The 19,380-nt window shown below is 35.8% G+C and overlaps 1 protein-coding gene and 1 long non-coding RNA gene across 2 annotated transcripts; one reads left to right on the top strand and one right to left on the bottom strand.

The window, feature by feature from the left end:
- Positions 1-9,320: 9,320 nt before the first annotated feature.
- LOC130742551 (uncharacterized) lies at positions 9,321-13,049 on the top strand. Its single transcript, XR_009021195.1, has 3 exons — positions 9,321-9,789; positions 10,573-10,689; positions 11,497-13,049. It is a non-coding gene; the product is annotated as an uncharacterized LOC130742551 (long non-coding RNA).
- A 3,173-nt stretch (positions 13,050-16,222) lies between these two features.
- LOC130743558 (14-3-3-like protein C) lies at positions 16,223-18,270 on the bottom strand. Its single transcript, XM_057595807.1, has 5 exons — positions 18,198-18,270; positions 17,644-17,950; positions 17,481-17,568; positions 16,585-16,694; positions 16,223-16,493 (listed from the first exon to the last, which is right to left on the bottom strand). Exons 1-5 carry the CDS (start codon positions 18,268-18,270, stop codon positions 16,223-16,225), a joined length of 849 nt encoding a protein of 282 aa, XP_057451790.1.
- Positions 18,271-19,380: the final 1,110 nt, after the last annotated feature.

Here is a 19,380-nt window from a genome sequence, read left to right as displayed (position 1 = left end):
TCATGGAACAACGTCTTGACACTCATGAATCCATGCTGATTGAGATGAAGCACATGATGATGGAACTTCTGCGCCGTACTGCCAAATCTTAGTTTTTTAGGATCTCTTCTTTTTCTTCCTTTTCCTTTTTATTTAACGTTGTTTTATTTAAACTCTGCTTATTTACTTACTTTAATTTGTTCATTTGTGATTCTATATGCATATATCTATATATGTTTGTGTCACATATGTTTGCAAAACCTGTTTTATTCATAATTGTTCTATGTTTACATCATAATTCTTTCCATCATACACTATTCCCTATATCTAGAATGGAGGATCCTTCCTCATTCTTCTGCATTCTTGGCGCTGCTCCACTCTTTCCTTCTCCAGACGATCCAATGCATACTCTATGTTGCCAAGTTTGATGCTTAGATCATCTTTTTCTAGACTATCTTCTGTCGTCTTAAGTCTCTTTTCCACAGTCTCCTTCTCTTCCAGCAGATTCAGCTCCCGCTGGCAAAGCTCCTGAATCTCTTCCACGAAGCAGAGGAACTCCTTCAGATCTTTCTCCATCTCTGGACCAAGATCTTCTTCAAGCAGTGTCTTCGTCAGCTCTTGTATGGTCTTTGCACCATCGGGATGCCTAATATTGAGGAACATATCTTCCTCAAACGCCTTCCTTCTGAGCTCTTCTAATGCCATTCTGTATGATGCCATTTTTTTTCTGAATATTATTCGAGATGTGAAGCTTACCTTTCTCTCCAACGTTTTTATAGGCTTCACTTTCTCTCTGAAAGTTAATGCTCTTACAGTTTCTCGAGGTTAAGTACTTGGTAACTGACCCTTCTATTTCCTCACTTGACCGGTGGTAAACGTTCATCCCTTGCATTAACTCTTCTATTTATTATCGCCTCACTCTGATTCTTACATCGTCTTCATTTTCTTTCAACTTAGACCTTCTCTAAGGGGGAAGTACCTTGTACTTCAGGCTACGTTTTTCACACCCCAAGCTTTTTGCTTATGACAAAAAGGGGGAGTAAACCCAGTTTTTGATGTAAGATGTGTTAGTGTGACTTATTTTTCTTTTGGAGATTTTAAGAGTTCCACCTTCATGACCATAGATGTGTCACTGGGCAAATACAAGGAATACATTTCACTTCTTCTGAAGTGATTCTAAGTTGACTCTGATACCCAAGACTCTGATACCTTGTCCATGACTCTGATCACTTATGCGCTCTGATTATTCGTTCGTCATCTATGTCATAAGCATTTCACTCTGAACTCTTATATGATTTAGCTCAGAATCTAGACTTTACTAACGTTTTCATCAAGTATTAGATTCAGGGGGAGCTAAGCTCAGAATCAAGCAGTAACTTGAATTCAGAATGAGCAAGATAAACTATTCACATCAGGATAAGTCTTATTCTATATCTCTAAACTCTGAGTGAATTCAGTTTAATGTTTAAGAATTGTTCATCAAAAATCTTAGTTTTGTCATCATCAAAAAGGGGGAGATTGTAAGATCAAGTTTTGATCTAGTAGTACAACTCTATGTTTTGATGATTACAAGTTAACCTTTTGATATGAACAATTGTGGTACTCTAACGTGTTTTTCTGAGTGTGCTATTTACAGGCTTTGACCCTGACTTAATTTCACACAAATCAGAAGCACTGTGTATAAAGGGTAACCCAAGCAACGCTTTCGCATTCACCATGTTCAGTATGAACAGTGGAAAAGCTTCAGAAGATCTGAAGCTATACAAACTCTGATGAGGACTCAGTCGCTAGAAGCTCTGATGATCCAGAAGTTCTGACAACCAAGAAACACTGAAGGTTCAGATGTTCCGATGGTGTAGAAGACTCTGAAGATCCAGAAGCTGAATAGTGGAAACTCTGAAGTCCAGAAGCAAGAAACTCTGAAGGCCATGTTCTTCCCTCTGAGTTCAGAATCAGAAGATACAATGGTCAGAGGATCTGTGCTATCCCTCTGACTCTGATCAACCGGCTTCACAAGTTCCAATACGAAGCATTCCTCTGATCAGAAGTCTCCTAGGTTAAAAGGTCAAGTCGCTATCCTAGTACAAAAGCAAGTGTACCTTCCTGACGACCCACCTAACGTTCTCAGCCACAGCAGAAGCTGGATTTTCCAGAACTGCCCTCCAACGGTAGCATTTCCCATGCAACGCTCAACCCTAATCCTTGGAGTATATATAGAGGCTGAAGATTGAAAGAAGCGGCTAGAAAAGAAGAAAAAAAAAATATACAAGAAGCAATACACACGCGCAAGATATATTCTAAGCTTTCTTTCATCTTGTAATTTATTTTAGTTTACACTCAGCTTATTCAGAAGCAAACCCTTGTAAACACCAACCTCAAACAGTTGTTTGATTTTCCTTTAGGAGATCAAGGTTGATCGGATCCTAGAGAAGACTAAGAGAGTGAATCTTAGTGTGAGCTAAGTCAGTGTAATTGTTAGTCACTTGTAGGTTTCAAGTGCAGTTGTAACTCTTACCTGATTAGTGGATTGCCTTCATTCTAAGAAGGAAGAAATCACCTTAACGGGTGGACTGGAGTAGCTTGAGTGATTTATCAAGTGAACCAGGATAAAATCCTTGTGTGCTTTTCTATCTCTATCTTTTGCACTTAGTTCTCGAAAAGATTTGTTAAAATCTTTAAGGTGGTAGTTTTGTACTGAAAACGTTATTCAAACCCCCCCTTTCTACCGTTTTTCATACCTTCACTTCTCTTGTTGATAGTCTATGGTCTGCATTTGAGAAATGGTCAGAAGGCAAAGGTCATGAACTTCAGAAGCAACTTAGCAGGGAGAAAAGACTAAGAGTTCATGATGCATCCGAAAGGGCTTATGAGCAGAGGCAGAGAGTGCTACACAAGGTTTGTGAATCTTTGAGAAAAGCAATGGCTGAAAGACCATGTGTTGTCTCCGAATGTACCTCAGAAGATGCTGTGATGCTCTCATCAGAGGAAGAAGAAGAAAGCACTGATGGTATAGTCATTCTGGAAGATGCAGGTGCTGATGAAGTTCAGCAGCAAGGGCCAATTCAAGTTGACATTGCAATGTCATCAGAGGCTGAAGTTGCTCCTCATGTTCAAGCTCCAGAAGTTCCTACATCTGATCCAGCTCCAGAAGTTGAAGTTCTTGCTGCCCGCATTGACAGAATTCAAAATGATCAGCAGAGGTTATTTCAGATGGTTGAGGAACAAGGACGTATTCAGAATGAGCAAAGCAAGCAAATTCAAGAGTCCTCAGGCAAAATGGAAGCAATCATGCAGTACCTAATGGCCAACCTTCCCTCCTCTTCCAAGCCTTGAATGCCTCATCTCTATCATGCATACATTTAATTGTTATGACTGCATTTACTTTATGCTGACTTTGTTTAATTACTCTTATCTGATTCAATGCACCGTCCGTTTAGTAACTCACATGCCTTTATGATTTGATAAGTTTCATGCATGATTTTCTGTTACCTTTTCTCCTTATAATCTCCGCAATCCTTCTTCTCCATCACAACGCAATTCACTTCCTCATCTCTCTGTCTCATTCCTCCTTGTTCAAGAATGACTTCTGTCGACTTAATTTCTGAACTCAAGACTTTGGTATTTGACCAAGTCTTTCCATGGAGTGTTAATCTCTCTTCCTCTCAGATCTCTCAAGCTCTTGAGGAGATTGAGCATCTTCTGACCTGTTGGCTCACTTCTCATCAGACTCACTGTCTTCAGAACCTTCAAGATGTTCTGAATGATCTCCTCCGTCTGACCAATCGCCAGGAGGACATCGAAGCTCAGCTCCAGGGCATTTGCATGCTTCTGGAATATGAGGAAGATCATCATGAAGCGGATCCAGAGGCTGTCCAGGAGAATGTTGCCTTCAAGGAGGATTTGGCTACTCAGTTAGCCTCAATTGATAAGGACATTCGTCCTCTCCACCTTCAACTTCTCTCTATGAAGAATTCTCGAGCTTTCCTGTTTGTCTAGGCTTAGTCTTCTTCTTTCCTCTCGATCCTTTGTACTTCTTCTCCATTCAATAATAATAACCTATCTTATTTGCATCACTTCTCTGTTATTGTTATTCTTGTTTGTGTTTTTCACTCTTTTTGATTATGACAAAAAGGGGGAGTACGTAAATTGGTTTTTGATAAATTTTTATATTACATAAAACCAGTAGAGGAGAACAAGTATCAATACTTATAGCACATAGATATTGTCAAGCGTCTCAGATAAGGAATACATTTTGAACTAATCTTGCTTCTGACGCCTTATTCCAATTATATCTAGACAACTATATGTTATTATGTGATATACGCTAAGTTCTGAACCATCACTTCTGATGAGTATACATCCATTCAAGCGTAAATTCTGATCACATAACCAGACTCCGAATCTAGATTCCTCACAAATTCTTCAAGTCATAGATTCAGGGGGAGTCAGGGGGAGACCCTTGCTCAGAATCAGGTTTTAACTCAGATTCAGAAAGAGCATTGCAAACCGTTACACAAGGATAAGTTTAATCTCTTCCTTTCCTGTGTATTCAGTTTATTGTGTAAAAATTGTTCATCAAAATACTTGTTTTGTCATCATCAAAAAGGGGGAGATTGTAAGATCAAGGTTTGATCAGTGGTTGCATCTCTATGTTTTGATGATTACAATTAAGGTTTGTGATGATGAACAATTGTGGTACCCTAACGTTTGTCTTTTTAAGTTGTGACAAACAGGTTCTGAATCTGACCCAAGCCTATTCGTTCAGAAGAAGAAGAACCAAGGGCTACTAAAAAGAGAGCTCATTAACCTACCATGTTCGTTCTGAACAGTGGCAAATACTTCAGAAGCTCTGAAGATGGAAGCTCTCAAGAAGATCTGAAGAACTCAAGTCAGAAGTTCTGAAGACCAGATGTTCCAGTGGAACGGTCCAGAAGCAGAAGACTCAAGCTCTGAAGATTTACAAGAACTTGGTTCTGAAGGCCCAAGTTATTCTAGCTCTGACGTTCAGAAGTCCTGAGGAACTCGTTCAGTAGCAGAAGTTGTATGGTCAGAAGAATCCAAGCTTCAATCTGACGATGATCAGAAGCTTCATCAACGTTCATCTGAAGCTTCTTCATCTCAAGTCAACTGGTGAAAGGACAGGTCGCTATCACAGTACAACGTCGTACAAGTCTCAGTCTGTCCGCCACCTACCTTGTACAGCCTAGCAGTTTAATATTACAGAATTGCCACTCCAACGGATAAAACCCTAGCAACGGCTACATCACAAGTCTTGAAGTATATAAAGGCTAAAGAAAGAAGAAAGAGACTAAGAAACTTTGCTGAAAATATTCAACATAAACGAACCATTCTCTTAGCATTATTTCTTCACTGTTCTTAAACTTCTGAGTTTACTATTCGCTTGTTAGAAGCACTCTTTGTAAACCCGAAACCTTTTACATCATATTGTAAAGTTCATCAAGAGACCAAGGTTGGTCGGATCTTGAGAGGACTGAATCAAGGCTGATTCAGTATTTAGCTAGTCTTAAGAGGATCGGTTGATCAGCTTCTTAAGAGGATACTAGTGAGAAAATCAGTGTACTGTTAGTCACTTAGCAGGTTGCAAAGTGCAGTTGTAACACTCATTGATTTTAGTGGATTGCCTTCATCAGAAGAAGGAAGAAATCACCTTCACAGGTGGACTGGATTAGCTTGAGCTTTTATCTCAAGTGAACCAGGATAAAATACTTGTGTGCTTTACTTCCTATCATTCAGCACTTAGTTTTTATCTTTGAGTTCTGAAAAAGGCCAAAAGGTTACCCGAGATACAAAAACTCTATTCAAACCCCCCCTTTCTAGTGTTTTTCGCACCTTCAAAAATATCTACAATTAAAAAACCGTTGTCGGATCAACTTTTCAAGAACATTTTTTCGTTAGTTGCTGAGGCATATGTTGCCTAAAGTCCAAAATGTTGTAGTGTGAAGTTCGCTTAAGCCAAAAGTAGGCTCGCTTAAGCCAAACTACATGGCAGTAGCAGTGGCAGATATATTGAACTTCGCTTAAGAAAAATGTTGCCTCGCTTAAGCCAAATTACATGGCAGTAGCAGTGGTTCTGGAAGACAATTCGGCTTAAGCGAGAAATGGTCTCGCTTAAGCGAAAGACCTTACCTGAACGTGAAGAAACCTGCTCGCTTAAGCGACATCTTTATCAGCTTAAGCGAGATTTCTGTCTTGTTTTATAAAAAGTTCGACCAAATCAGAATTTAATCATCTTTTAACATATTTTGGACCTCTTGGAGAGAATGTTGCAGAGAGAAGGAAGTGAGAAACTTTGGGGGCTTTGATCCACCATCCATCGTGCTGGAGGCACATCGAGGACGGCACAGGTCGCCGCTTTCACCTTAGTTTCCTCTTTTTAGCTTTGTAAGCAATCCATGGATATGGGTTGCTAAGTTTCTTTGTTAGATTTGGATGTAGCCTTTAACTATGACTTGTTCCTCTTGATTTCTATATGAAAATATCGTTTCTATTACATGATTCAATAGTTTTCCCTTGTTCTTAATGTTATGTTTTAGTTTGCGCACCTACAACATATCGCTTGATTCGGCGTAAGAGCGGAAGCTACAACGTCTAGAGTCCGACCTAGAGTTAATCATCTAATAAATCTAATTTCTAGGAATATAGTTAGGTTTGTTAGTCCCTTAAACATCTGAGCTTAAAGATATCTTAGCTTTTCTATGCATGTGAGGAATCAATGTTTAGGAAAGTAAGTTATAGATATCCACTCATGTGAGGAATCAATGAAGTAGGGTAGAAATGGTGTAGATGAATCATGGATAGCAATGAATTTTTATATAGACACTAGTAGTTAAACGGTGAACTCTAAGTCCAACAGTTTTCTCATCTTGATATCCAATTGTTTTTATCTCGCTTTGTTTAATTTGCATGTGTTTTGGTCACGAAAACAACTATCAACCTTTCAGAAATCTATTGCTTGAGTAATTTTACTAGAGAACGACATTTGTGTTAGAAATTCCCTGCGGATACGACAAAACCCTATGCTATACTACAATTGAATCTTGAGGATTTTAAAAGTAGTATCGGTGTAGAAAAATCTTTCAACAGTCTACACTTGGAAATTTCCTACCAACGAACAGGCAGAGTAAGGTTACTAATCGGACAATCAGATCGATCATAAGCCCATCGCCTTATTGATCACGAAATTCCACCCAAAAACATTGAAAATTCAAAACCAATTCTTTTATAAGATCAAACATTCTTTTCGAAAACATTTTGCTTGAAGATCATAAGAACACTTGTAGAACTTTCGAAGAAAAACATAATTTTCGCATCGATTCAATCCTCCCAGGATCAAAACCTCCTTTATAAAATCCTTTGTTTGAAGGTCATAAGAATAAAATAAGAACATCAAGAACTTCTTTAAGAAAAACCCTCAAATAGATAAACATCTCTGAGCAAATTGATTAAAATCATTCTCTTCTGGATTTGGCAGATCAGCTTAAGCTGCAACCACAGAGCATTTTGAGAATGACCTTGCTCAAGGCTTAGAAACTAAACTAAACTAAGAACAAGAAAAATAAAAAGAAGAACAAGAGAGGGAGAAGAGAGAACTCACGGCTACAATAGGGAGAGTTTGGTGAGTTGGTGTGAAGAAATGAGAGGGGGAGAGGGTCTATTTATACTAGAGGTTTGGGGACAAAGAATTGAAGGGTTAGTTGAATGCATTTTTCCTTTCAAAACACTTGAAAAATTCGGCCAAAGCTTGGTCAAACCAAGGGCCTCTTTGCAAATTATTTTCTAGTCCAAAACTCCCTTCAAAACCATGCTTTAATCCTCCATTTAATTGAAATTAAAACCTCAACTTTTGAGCATTCAAAAATAAGTCCTTGCTGACTTTAAATGAATGAATCTTTATTTTTAAAATAGTCCTTTTAAAATCAAAACATTCAAAGACAAGTCCCTCCATGAAAGCCTCAATTCCTTGATTTTCTCATCCTCCATAAACACCATAAATCACCTTAAAAACATGAAAAAGACCTCACCTTTCTTCCTCACTCCTCTTGGCCGCCCATTCCCTTCTTCCCTTCAGATTTTTCTCTCAAAAACTCATTCAACAAAAAACCAAGTCAAGGACATGTGATTAAGTGCATTAACCACCATGTTTTCCCTCTTAATGCACCATAAAACCTCAAATTTGAATTTCAAAACCTCTTCATCTTTTACATCTCCAAAAATTCGACCAAGCCTTCATTAAGGCTCCAAAAATATTTACAAAATTATTTATTTAATAAACCATAGGTTTAAAATAATTAAATACATTTTATTTAAATAAAACCCATTTTATTTAAATAAAACCTCATTTTATTTAAATAAAACCCTCAAAAAATAGAAGAAAGGAATATTCCCTCGTGGAATAATTTTAAAAATATTCCCAGCACCTCCCCTTGAGGTGTGGCCCACGAAATTGTCTTCGCCGACTCGTTTCGCCAACTTATCGCCTTTGTCGGGTCGATTTTGTCCTAAAAGTCGCCGTCGCAGAACCCTAGCAATATTACAGTCAAAACGCTCGTAATGCCGCGTACATCGACGTCCAGACATTACTAAGGCCTAATATTTCCTCTAATAATAAATAACATTTTATAAAGGCATTATATCACATATAACACAAGTAATTCATAGAATATTATTTAAATAATATGCCCTAAAACGGGGTCTGTAAGACCCCGAAATAAATAAGTAGATTATTTATTTAATTTCATTATATTAATTAATTGAGTGTTTATATTTTATTGTTTTTAAGTTATTTTCCTGACTTGATTTTAATTACGAATCAAGTAAATCATTTAAATGATAACTAATTTTAAAATATTTTATTTTCTATAGTTTCATTGAAAATAGAAATAATATCATTAGTCTTCTTATTTTTTTAATAAGCCATAACTTTTGTTTTATTCAATAAGCTCAATTCAACGCTCCGTGAGCTATTTGACAGTTGTCTTTTTCTTTCAAATGATGATAAATACTATTGTCATTTTCTTAAAATTTATACTTAGCTTCTACGCATAATATGACGACATCATATTTGTTCTAATTGTCTCACAGTTATTCTTTAGCTCAGTTTCTACTCATTTCTTGTCCATGAATCATTTTATTTTGCTCAAAGTGATTCAAATTTACATTTCATTGTTTCATAGAGTTCCTCATAATTTTTAATATAGTAATATATCATCCCTATATTTTTCTCTTAACTCTATGAGCTAAGTCATTCAGTGTCTAAATTAATTCGTACTGATTTTAAAATATCTTCTCCCTAAATATCTAAACCATCCGTCCTTATCTTCTCTCACTCACGTTCTCTCTCATTCAGAAGCATCACCACCAGCTTTCTTTTCTACTTCATTTTCTTTTCTTTCTCCCACATTCACGTCCCTTCTTTTCTTTTCCTGCAGCACTTCTCCTTTTCATTCCCTTTCTTCTTTTTCTGCTCATGATCACCAACGTTACAGCACCATCATCAACTTCTTCTTCTTCATTTATTTCCTTCCTTGCAGCACCTAAATCACCCATTTCCTATACCCACTTCATTTATCTCATTCAACTCATTGTACAACACTCTCGTCCTTTTCTTTTCTTTGTTACAGCAGCACATCCCTCATTTTCTTCTTCTTCATTTCTTTTCTTTTCTCCATGGCTGGCCAAACGCACCACAACCCTCTGTCCTTCTTCCTCACGTAGCTCCTTTGGACAGCCACGATGACCACCAATCTGCCCCTTTGAGAACCACCATCACCTTCATCTTCCAATTTTATGGTAAAACTTCTTCTCTTTTGCTTGATCATGCTCTTGGTCAATTAAAATTATTCCTTTGATTTCCATACATAGTTCTATCTTTAGTGAACCATAATTTTTGTTTACAGAAAGTTGAGTTTTTATATTTGTAAAATTTTTAATTGGAGCTTTTTCCAAAGTGCTTTTACAAATGTTATTCCCCATCACCGGATCTATGGATTTCACCGTTTAGTTTTCTAAAAAGTTATTTTTTTGAGTTAAGTGATTTTGAGATTTTAAGGATTTTAATTTAAGCTTTGATTAGTTATTTTTTAAATGTTAAAAATGGCTTTGGAAGTGATTTGGGGAAAAATAAAAATTTATACTTATTTATGTAGACGTGGCCGAGCCTATGGCATGTGTTTTGGGTTTGGAAAATCAATTCTGAAACTTGTTTTGTTTAATGAAAATCATAAGTTAAGTTTGAGGACTAAAAGTTTATTGTGGGAAAACCTTAGGACTAAAACACAATATGCTTAGAAGTTTTGGGTTAAACTTGAGTTTTAAAAGTCTTGGGGTTTGTTTGATAAATTTATTTAAGATTGAGGGTTGAAAAAGAACTCACTTATAGTTGAGGACTTGTTTGCAAAATGCGTTTCTTAAAGGACCTTTCTTTAAGACTCATAAATATTTTCTCTTGGACTTTAGTCCTTGAAACATAAAGCATTTGAATTAGTCTAAGTAAGTTAGAAAGATTAGCTAAGCTTGTTTTGGAACTTTGGATGTGACCTTAGAGGCTAAGGTTTAATATATGACTTTGTGAAGGGTACGAAGGACGAAAGCGCCTCGCGGCGAAGCTAAAGAATAGAAGGAAGCGAGCCGACGTGGAAAACAAAGATGTGATTGGATTGAAGTTGCAGTTTAGGAAAGAAATTGGCTAAGGTAAGGGTAACTCAGTTTTAGAGTGTCTTTGAGTCTTGCCTGCTTTTATCGCACTGCATGCGTTTGAGATGAAGATGTTTATGTTGATTGACATTTGATTATGATTGTTGTGCTGAACTGGGAAAATGTTTTCTAGAGGCTTCGGCCGAGTGAACTTATTGAGACGTGTGTCTCCGTTTTCTGAGAGGCTTCGACCGTTTACTGGTTTTTGTCATTGAACTGAGTTGGTATGCAATTGAATTGAGTTATGTTCGTTGATAATAGGAATAACATGTGGTTACTCCGAATAAATCATTGGTTTGGGCATTGTTGTTGATTGACTTGGCATATAGGGCTTGGTCTTGAAGTGGCAATGTGGTGGTGATTGTCCCACGTGATTGTCCCACGTGATTGTCTCGTCCATAGTGGCGTTAAGTGGCGGTGTGGTGGTGATTGTCCCACGTGATCGTCCCGTCTTGAGAGACGATATTGATCGATCCATTTTGGTAGCAGCATATAGTTGCATTATAGGGAACTAACACTTGACCCTATGTTGTTGGATTTTAGTTATTGGTTTATTGATATCTGATTTGATGATATGTTGTTAAGGTTATGATTATCTGAGTTAATCTATGTTAAGTTATTGATATATGAGTTTAGTTATATTGCTGATTTTGTTGATATCTGGATTAACTTAAGTTGCTAGTTTATTTACCATGATAGGTAATTAAATTTGCATAGCATGATTTTTCTCTTTTATACATGGTAATTGCATGGAGTTAACCTTTTCTATTTGCTACTTGTTGTTTGGGCGCTTAACGCTATTAGGCGATGGAGAATCTTCGATGGAGCTTGACCTTCGTACGAGTCGGAGAGAAGAACTGTGGATGACTCGAAGAAAAGAGTCGGGTGTAGGGCTAGAGCCTTGGGTTAGAGAGCTTACCGTTATTGGTTTAAGCTTGCATAAAGATTTTAAGAATTTATATTTGAGGTTTCGGGTAGGTTCCGATGCATTGCTTTCCTGCGGTTCCCCAATGTGGAGATCGTAGGGAGTATGTCGGATTCATGGTGTCATTGCATAATAGGTTTCTGTTGAGTTGTTTCTATTGGTTAGATTTTGTAGTTGGGAGTATGCATGACATGTTTTGGAAATACATTTGAAAAGAAAAAATATACTCGTGTTTATACATTCTTTTGGGAAAATATTGCATATTTACTTTAATAGGTTACTAAAGTGACACCCGAAATTCGGGGCGTTACAGGGTCTTACATTGCAGGACTATTAATATCCAGATTGTAATCAAACAAAGGGTTCGCATGTTTTAACTCAAACTTCTGCTACAATGCTCAAAGTCCAAGCAATAGTGACTGATAGCATGCTTAGAGCTTTTGAGTATGTCATGTGTAACTATCTTTTTATCAATGCAAGCTTCTTTTAATTTGTGTTCTTAGTTTAGTTTTACCTTGTTACCTTGTTTGATTTTGTTTTTCTTCGCTCTCAATTCACATTTTAGCCGATTATATCGAACTATTGGACACACCAATTTCGGTTAAAGAACTCGAAAAAAGGATCTAAATCTAGCCTCTTCATCAACATTTGGATTTCAAATTGTTTACTGAATTTCTGAGTAAACATTTACGACCCATATTTTCGGCGACCACATTTTTCGGCCACCGTAAACTCAGTCTTCACGAACGCCAGTCTTCCTTCACATTCAATTGTTTCAGACTCTACATATTTTGTTCATCCTCTACTTCTTTGACCTTGCCCATTTCACAATATCTCAATTAATAATCAGATCCACCTCCATCTTCCACCTATATTATACCCCTTCACCCAAACCTCCATCTTCCACCTATATCGTACCCCAAGCCCTAAAAATTGTTAACCTTTTCTTCTTGCCTAGAACCGTGACTAACAACCAAAACTTTGTGGCCTCAACCTTCATACCACCAATGTACCCTTCATCAAAGGAAAATCCTAGATCTGGGTTTTGATATAGGTTTCAATAACTCTCTCGATAAGGGTTATTCATATGGGTTTCGATCATTCTCTCGATCTAGGTTTCGATCATGGTGATGATGATGTTGATAACGATGTAGTCTTGGAAGAGAAATACATTTGACAATGGCTTAGTGGTGGCTGAGCTTGGTGTTGAACCGAGGATGTAAATATATTTTTGGGTTTCTTTTATTTTATTTATTTAGTTTCTTTTAAGTAAATTTAGGCATATTGTGCATTTTTAGGGCTTTCCTAGATTTTATTTTATTTTGTTTGAATTCGATAGATTTTCTCTATTTTTATTTATTTTATCTCTTTTTTAGATTTTAATTAGGATTATTTATTTTTTAATTAGAGTTGATAAGTTTTTATTTTAGGATGTCATTTTAATATCTTTTGTTTATTTGAATTCAAGAAAAAATATGGAGAAAGTGGAGAAAATCATAAAAAAAAGTGAAAAAAATTCAAAGCTGATCAGGAAAAGTAGCGCAATTGCGCCACTTTTACACTCGTATCTGGCGCAATCGCGTTAGTCACGTATAAAGGGGGACAACTTTTCAGTTTTGACCTATCTTGGTTCTTCTATAGTCTTCTTATGAGCCGTTTTCTCTTGAGACTCAAGTAGGAAGCTAGAGCTTGCTTGGATGCTCGGGAGATCATTCCTTTTGGACTTTTATCGGTAATCATGTTAGCCATGAGCGGCTAACTCTCTTTATATACTTGGGTTTGATGGATTTGGTTGTTTTATTGTTTTGATTCTTCTTATACTCATGAACATTTGTTTTGATCTATGAATTCCTCTTCTTTTCATAATAGAGCTTGAATGCATGCAAGTAATTTGTTATATTCTTATGCAATTGAGAGATTGATATGAAATAAGGATCCAGTGAAGAATTAATTAGATCAAAGAGTAACTCTTAGTTGTGTTAGCTAAGGATAATTTGTGTATAAGACAATAGAGCTAGCAATTCAATTAAACGCTATGTGTAGTTAAGACATTATCACGTACAAATTATGGGGGCATATAGAACGAAATAAACATGTTCGTGAGATACTTGTTCACTTCGAGTGCTTTTCTCTCATAAGTGTTTTTCTTTATAATTGTTTACTTTACTTTTTCATTGTTGAAATCGTTATCAAACAAACCTTTTTCAAGAGTTCTACCGCATAAACAATTAAATTAAAATGGTGATAAACTCATAGTCCATGTGGTTCAATCTTTTTAATACTTCGAGCAACTTTGTGCATTTGCAGAGTAGCTATCATTTGGCTATGAGTGATGGGTTGAAGGTTGCTAGGTAAAAGAAGGAGGAGGAGGAGGAGGAGGAGGAGGAGGAGGATTCCATTCATGTAGCTCTTACCCAACAATTTAAGCGTTTGGGATAATTAGTTGGTTGACTTGATATCAAAGTGTCAATAACCAAGCAGTCTAGTGTTCAATCCTTGTCACCCCTAATTCTTCTAACATGGTAGTTGGGGTGGTGCACTCTCCATGCTACAAGTCCAAGCGGGCAGTTCAAACGAGCTTTTGTGTGAGAATGCGTGTTGGAATATAATATAAATTTGTTCATGTGGCTCTTACCCAACATCTTAAGTTTTTGGCACAATTGGTTTCTTAAAACACCGCCCATTAGCGAAGCTCTGATGGTTGCGAGACAATTTTGGAGGTCGCATGGTGGTTGTAATGGCAAGGGTGAGGTAGAATGAGAGTTATGAGGATGACATGGAGACAATATGATTACAAATTTACTCTTTTATCATCCTTTCAATCCTAGTCATCAATATAAAAATATTCCTAGAATCTTAAATCTGACAATGCTTATTTCACGATCAATGGTGGACCAATTTTAAAAAATCCACCCTAGTCTTCGCCAATTGTATAATAATTTAGAAGTTGTTAAAAAGTTTTATTTTGCATGTGGCACTTTACGAAGTTTTTTTGGGCTTCCCTTCTACAATTGGCATGTTCTCTAGCATTTTTACAAATTAGGTTCATTGGTTCAAAATTATTGATAATACAGTGCATATGAATACATTAGGAAACTCATTTTGTTTTTTTATAAGAACTAAATGAGACATAAAGTTTCACCTTTTTTATAAGAACTAAGTTTGACTTTACGGTGCATTAATTATTTTTTAAATAGCAACACCATAACTTAATTGAGTTTTTTTTTCCTCTTTTTACTATTTTCACTATACAACTCATTAATGATGAATAAAAATTAAGAAAAGCAAGTTGAATTAGTTATGGTCATCAACTACTTTAACTACATTATTTTTTAAGGGGTCTGATATATTGGCTCAACCAATAGCATAACTTGTCCCTAAAAAATAACTCAAATGGTAAGCAGTGGTTAGTAAGCGCGGCCAAAACCTAACAAAGAGCAAAGATGGTGAAGGTGCGGATACACATGGCAGATATGGCCGCTAAGGGAAATGTCTATGGTCTCACTTCCAAGGTCACCTACCTCCCCCTTCTCATTCCTCTACCTTCATTTGAACCGATTTGAATTTCAAAAAGATTCAAAAGCGATGGTCATAAGGTAACTTTTGTTGAGCCCTTGTGTGGATGAGAAGAAAATGATGTTTTATTTGATGGGGTCCCCAATTTTGTGTGTAGATTTCTTTCAAAATGGTGATTAAGTTCCTTTGATTTCAATTTTCAAAGAGTGATTCTGTTTTGTCATTTGAAACTCTCCGACCATGATGTGAATTAATGTAATTGTGATTGTTCCTTTAATTCCATAGAATGAGTTTCATAGGAAACTCATATTTGAGCCTGATTGTGTCAAACTTTGTAAGCTGATAGAATGCATCCAATGGCTATAAAACTTTTTTTTATCTATTTCTGATTTAAAATACTTTCTTATTTTAATTTTATCATAGGCATCATATATGTGTCAATTTTACTTATTTGGACACATTAGTTCATGGTGGTGCTTTGTTTTATTGTAAGTTCTGCTTGTGCTTTTCTCCTTTTGCTAAGTAGCAGTAGTTATTCTTGGTTACTTGCTGAAAGAAATTAATAGTTTTATCTTGGGCAGTTAAATAGGAGTTTGGACTAAATTTTGCTTATAAAAGAAAAGGAGTTTGGACTAAATCATATAAAGGCAAAAATCATATATCTCCTCCCCTTTTCTAACTTTGCCTGCCTGAGCTATTTCCTGCCATCTTTTGATGGAAAGATGGTTATATACATGCTTGCTGGCTATCATGTATACCTCGTTGAAATGTTGATGGAAATTTGCAGATGAAGTATGTAATTAACAATACTGGGCCAATTTGACAAATTTTAAACCAGTTATTTTACACATAAGCTTTGGTTCCACCAATAATTATATTCATTAGTGGAGAAGAAAACATTAAAATAAAACCCAAAGCAAAAGGGTGAACGGGCCAGGTTCAAACCCTGGTGAATGAACTAATTAACTAACATTACTAACAACTAACAACTAACATTTCCCTATAAAAAAAAAACAAAATCTAATTTGGTTGGCTACGAACATTAGAGTGATGAGGTATTGGAAATGCTCAATAGTGAGATCAAATTTCCTACTTAGCTTTGTTAATTCCACATAGAAAGCTTGATTTGAGTTCTTTGAACTTCAACAAGCTTGAAGACCCTCGTTCTTTAGGGACCTGTTCTTTAGGGACCTCAGGAGTCCATAAGGTGATGTTTTCTCTCATAAGCTTGATAATGTATGAGCTGTCTTCTGAAGTTTCCACATCTGTGGAATTTTCCTCATCTTTGGAAGTTTCCTCATTGTGAGGAACCAACTCGGAGAGTGCTGCATCAACTGCCTCCACGGCAAGGTGATAAGCCCTGAAATACAAGGAGGAGTATGTTAAAACTTGTTGGACAGACATTCTTAGTATGTAGCATTAGCGCATGGGGAGGGTAACATTAGACCTACCTTTCACGAGAGTTCAAAATCTCATAATAGAAGACAGAGAAGTTCAAAGCCAAACCCAATCTAATGGGATGTGCAGCAGGCAACTCAGTTTCTGCTCTGGTGTAAGCTTCCTGCAAATATGAAATAATAAGAGTATTATTATCAATATTAGAATACTATTGAGGATGAGATAATAACATTAACGTGGATTTTGGATCATGTCATGTGTCTATCCCACATGACCATGTCATATGAGAGGATCAAGACCCTTCATTAGTTTTAATGAGAATCTGACGGTCTGTATTGCTCGCTGCCAACGACCTCTATACCTCATTTGCATCTGTTTCTGGTTTCACCAACCTATCCATGGCGGTGGAGTGCTGAATGAAAGAAGGGTTCTTGTTGTTGTATACTGTTGTTCTTATTTTTGATTTTTTATGGTCCGAGTTCTAACTTTTGGTTTATCAATCAATTTAATGGATCTATTGGTGTCATGCATATTTCAGATATGATGATGATTTGTTATGTCGCTGTAGCATTTCTATGTGAAGTTTCCTCTACTTCAATTTCGCCTGAATGATTCAATTGAGGGGTTGTCTAAATGACCCATGATAAAGTTTGGGTTAAATAACTCTGATCCAATCACAATAGAGATAAATAAGTTGGAAATAAATTAATAAATAAAATATAGATTTCATTAATACTAATTAACATAGTAAGATTGGAGTATTACTTGTTTAATCATTTTATTCCAATCAAATATCCTAGACTACCATAAATTTTTAGCCATTAATGGGTGGTACACACTTCACACAGTTGAAGCAAAAAATACCACAAAATATGTCACAGGTTCTAGGCGAAAATTGTCACAATGCAAAGGAATTCAAATTGCATCAAAGGTATTGAAAGTAACAAACCTGATAAGCTTTCAAGGACTTATTAGCTGTCTCTTCTAGCTCATGGCCACTCTTAAGTTCAGCCAAATAGCGGTAACCGTCACCTTTCCTGCAATTAAAGGGGAAGTAATTAAATCAGTGAAATTCAAAACTCAGATGAAGAAGCAAAACTCAGATGACTTACATTTTGTAGTAGATAACATTGGATTCACCGGAGGAGGACTGTGGAAGGAGATGTTGATCAATGATGGTTATGATATCAGTGCAGATAGTAATCAACTCTGATTCCAACTTTTCCCTGAACTCCTTAATCCTTTTCACATTCAATTTGTTCACTTTTGATTCTTCCTTCTTCTCAAGAAGGGACAAGATTCTCCACGACGCCCTGCGTTTAACCACTACATTCTTGTACGCATCGTATAGAAGATCGCGTTCTTCAGCAGTCAATTCAACATTCAGTCTCGCCACATTGTTCATCGCATCCACCATATCTGCCATTAATACAATAAAAGTGAGTGAATTAAAGATTTAAAATCAAGGTTAATGGTCAAATTAATTAGTCCAAAATTTTATAAGTGAGTTTAATTTTAGTTCTTCAGCCGAAGGCCGTCAAAAACAACGTTATTTTTCTACCAATTGACTAAAATCAAATTAGAATACAAAATTAGAAACTAATTTGACCATTAACCCTAAAATTAAAGAGAAAGGAGTTGCGAAAATTGTTTTCGAGAGAGAAACCTTCATAGCGTTCAACTTGTTGGGTGAGCTTGGCAATGAAGACCAAGTTTTCACGTTGCTTGGATGATGCCATAGTAGATGTACGTCTCTTTGCTTTTGGTGCTCTAGAATTGTCACAAACGTTTCTTTGTTCTTGTGTAGGTGAAAGCTAAAGTGTGAAATTAAATTTCGCTTCTATTTCTTGTCGCTTAATATATAGCAGAGTGATACGAGTGAGGAGGAAGTTATAGGATAAGAAGATATCGTTAGAAGTTAAATTTATCTTTACTTGATATGGTATATCCAAATGCATAGTGTTTGTTAGAATTTGAAAATTGAGATGGTTATCTTAAATAGTTGATATGATCACAAGGAATATAGATCAAAATTTTAAAGTAGAGATTGGAACAAGAAACCGATATTAAATTAAGAATAACAATAATTTAATTTAAGATAATATTTCTATTTTAAATTATGATAACCATATGGTAATGGATTATAAATCAATCAGATTTAAAAATAAGGATTTGAATATAAAAGATAACTTAGAGATTGAATTAAAGATAAGCATTTTAAGATAATCATTTTTTTAACAGAAAAAAAAAGATAATCATTAGAACAACTTCAACAAATTATTTAATTTCAAATCATGATAATAGATTCTGATATTTTACTGGTTTCGAACCGAAGAGCCGTTGGTGGATAAGATTTTCCAAACCACTAAATTTAAAATTTTTTTTTTTGATAAAAAAAAATTGTGACAAATGGGAAAGAAAAAATTTGATAATTGTTTGATAATGAGTGATGTTCCAAAAAAAATAATTAAAAGTATAAAGATAAAAACTTGAATTTATATTCAAATATAATGATTACCACTGAAAAAGTAAGATGATGAACACTCATTCTCATATTGCAATCTTGTCTAAGTTATCTCAAGCAAATATGTATGAGTAAAATCACTCTAGTTTAAATGGTCAAATAATATTTAACACGTGTCATGGACTGAAATTTCCTAAAACACATGTCAAAATATTACTTTGGCAATTAGGCTAGGGTGAATTTATCTCATATTTGGCGATTCAGACAATCAATTTTTTAAAAAATTGATAATTACCACTAGGAAATTTTAAAATCAACCTAGACAAATATGAGGTAAAATTACTCTAGCTTAGGTGACCTAATAATATTTTGACATGTATATTAA

The sequence above is a fragment of the Lotus japonicus genome, chromosome 3 (genome assembly GCF_012489685.1).
Source record: "Lotus japonicus ecotype B-129 chromosome 3, LjGifu_v1.2".
Lineage (NCBI taxonomy): Eukaryota > Viridiplantae > Streptophyta > Magnoliopsida > Fabales > Fabaceae > Lotus > Lotus japonicus.
Note: the sequence above shows the minus strand (reverse complement) of the source record. Positions and strands in the feature narration are given on the sequence as shown.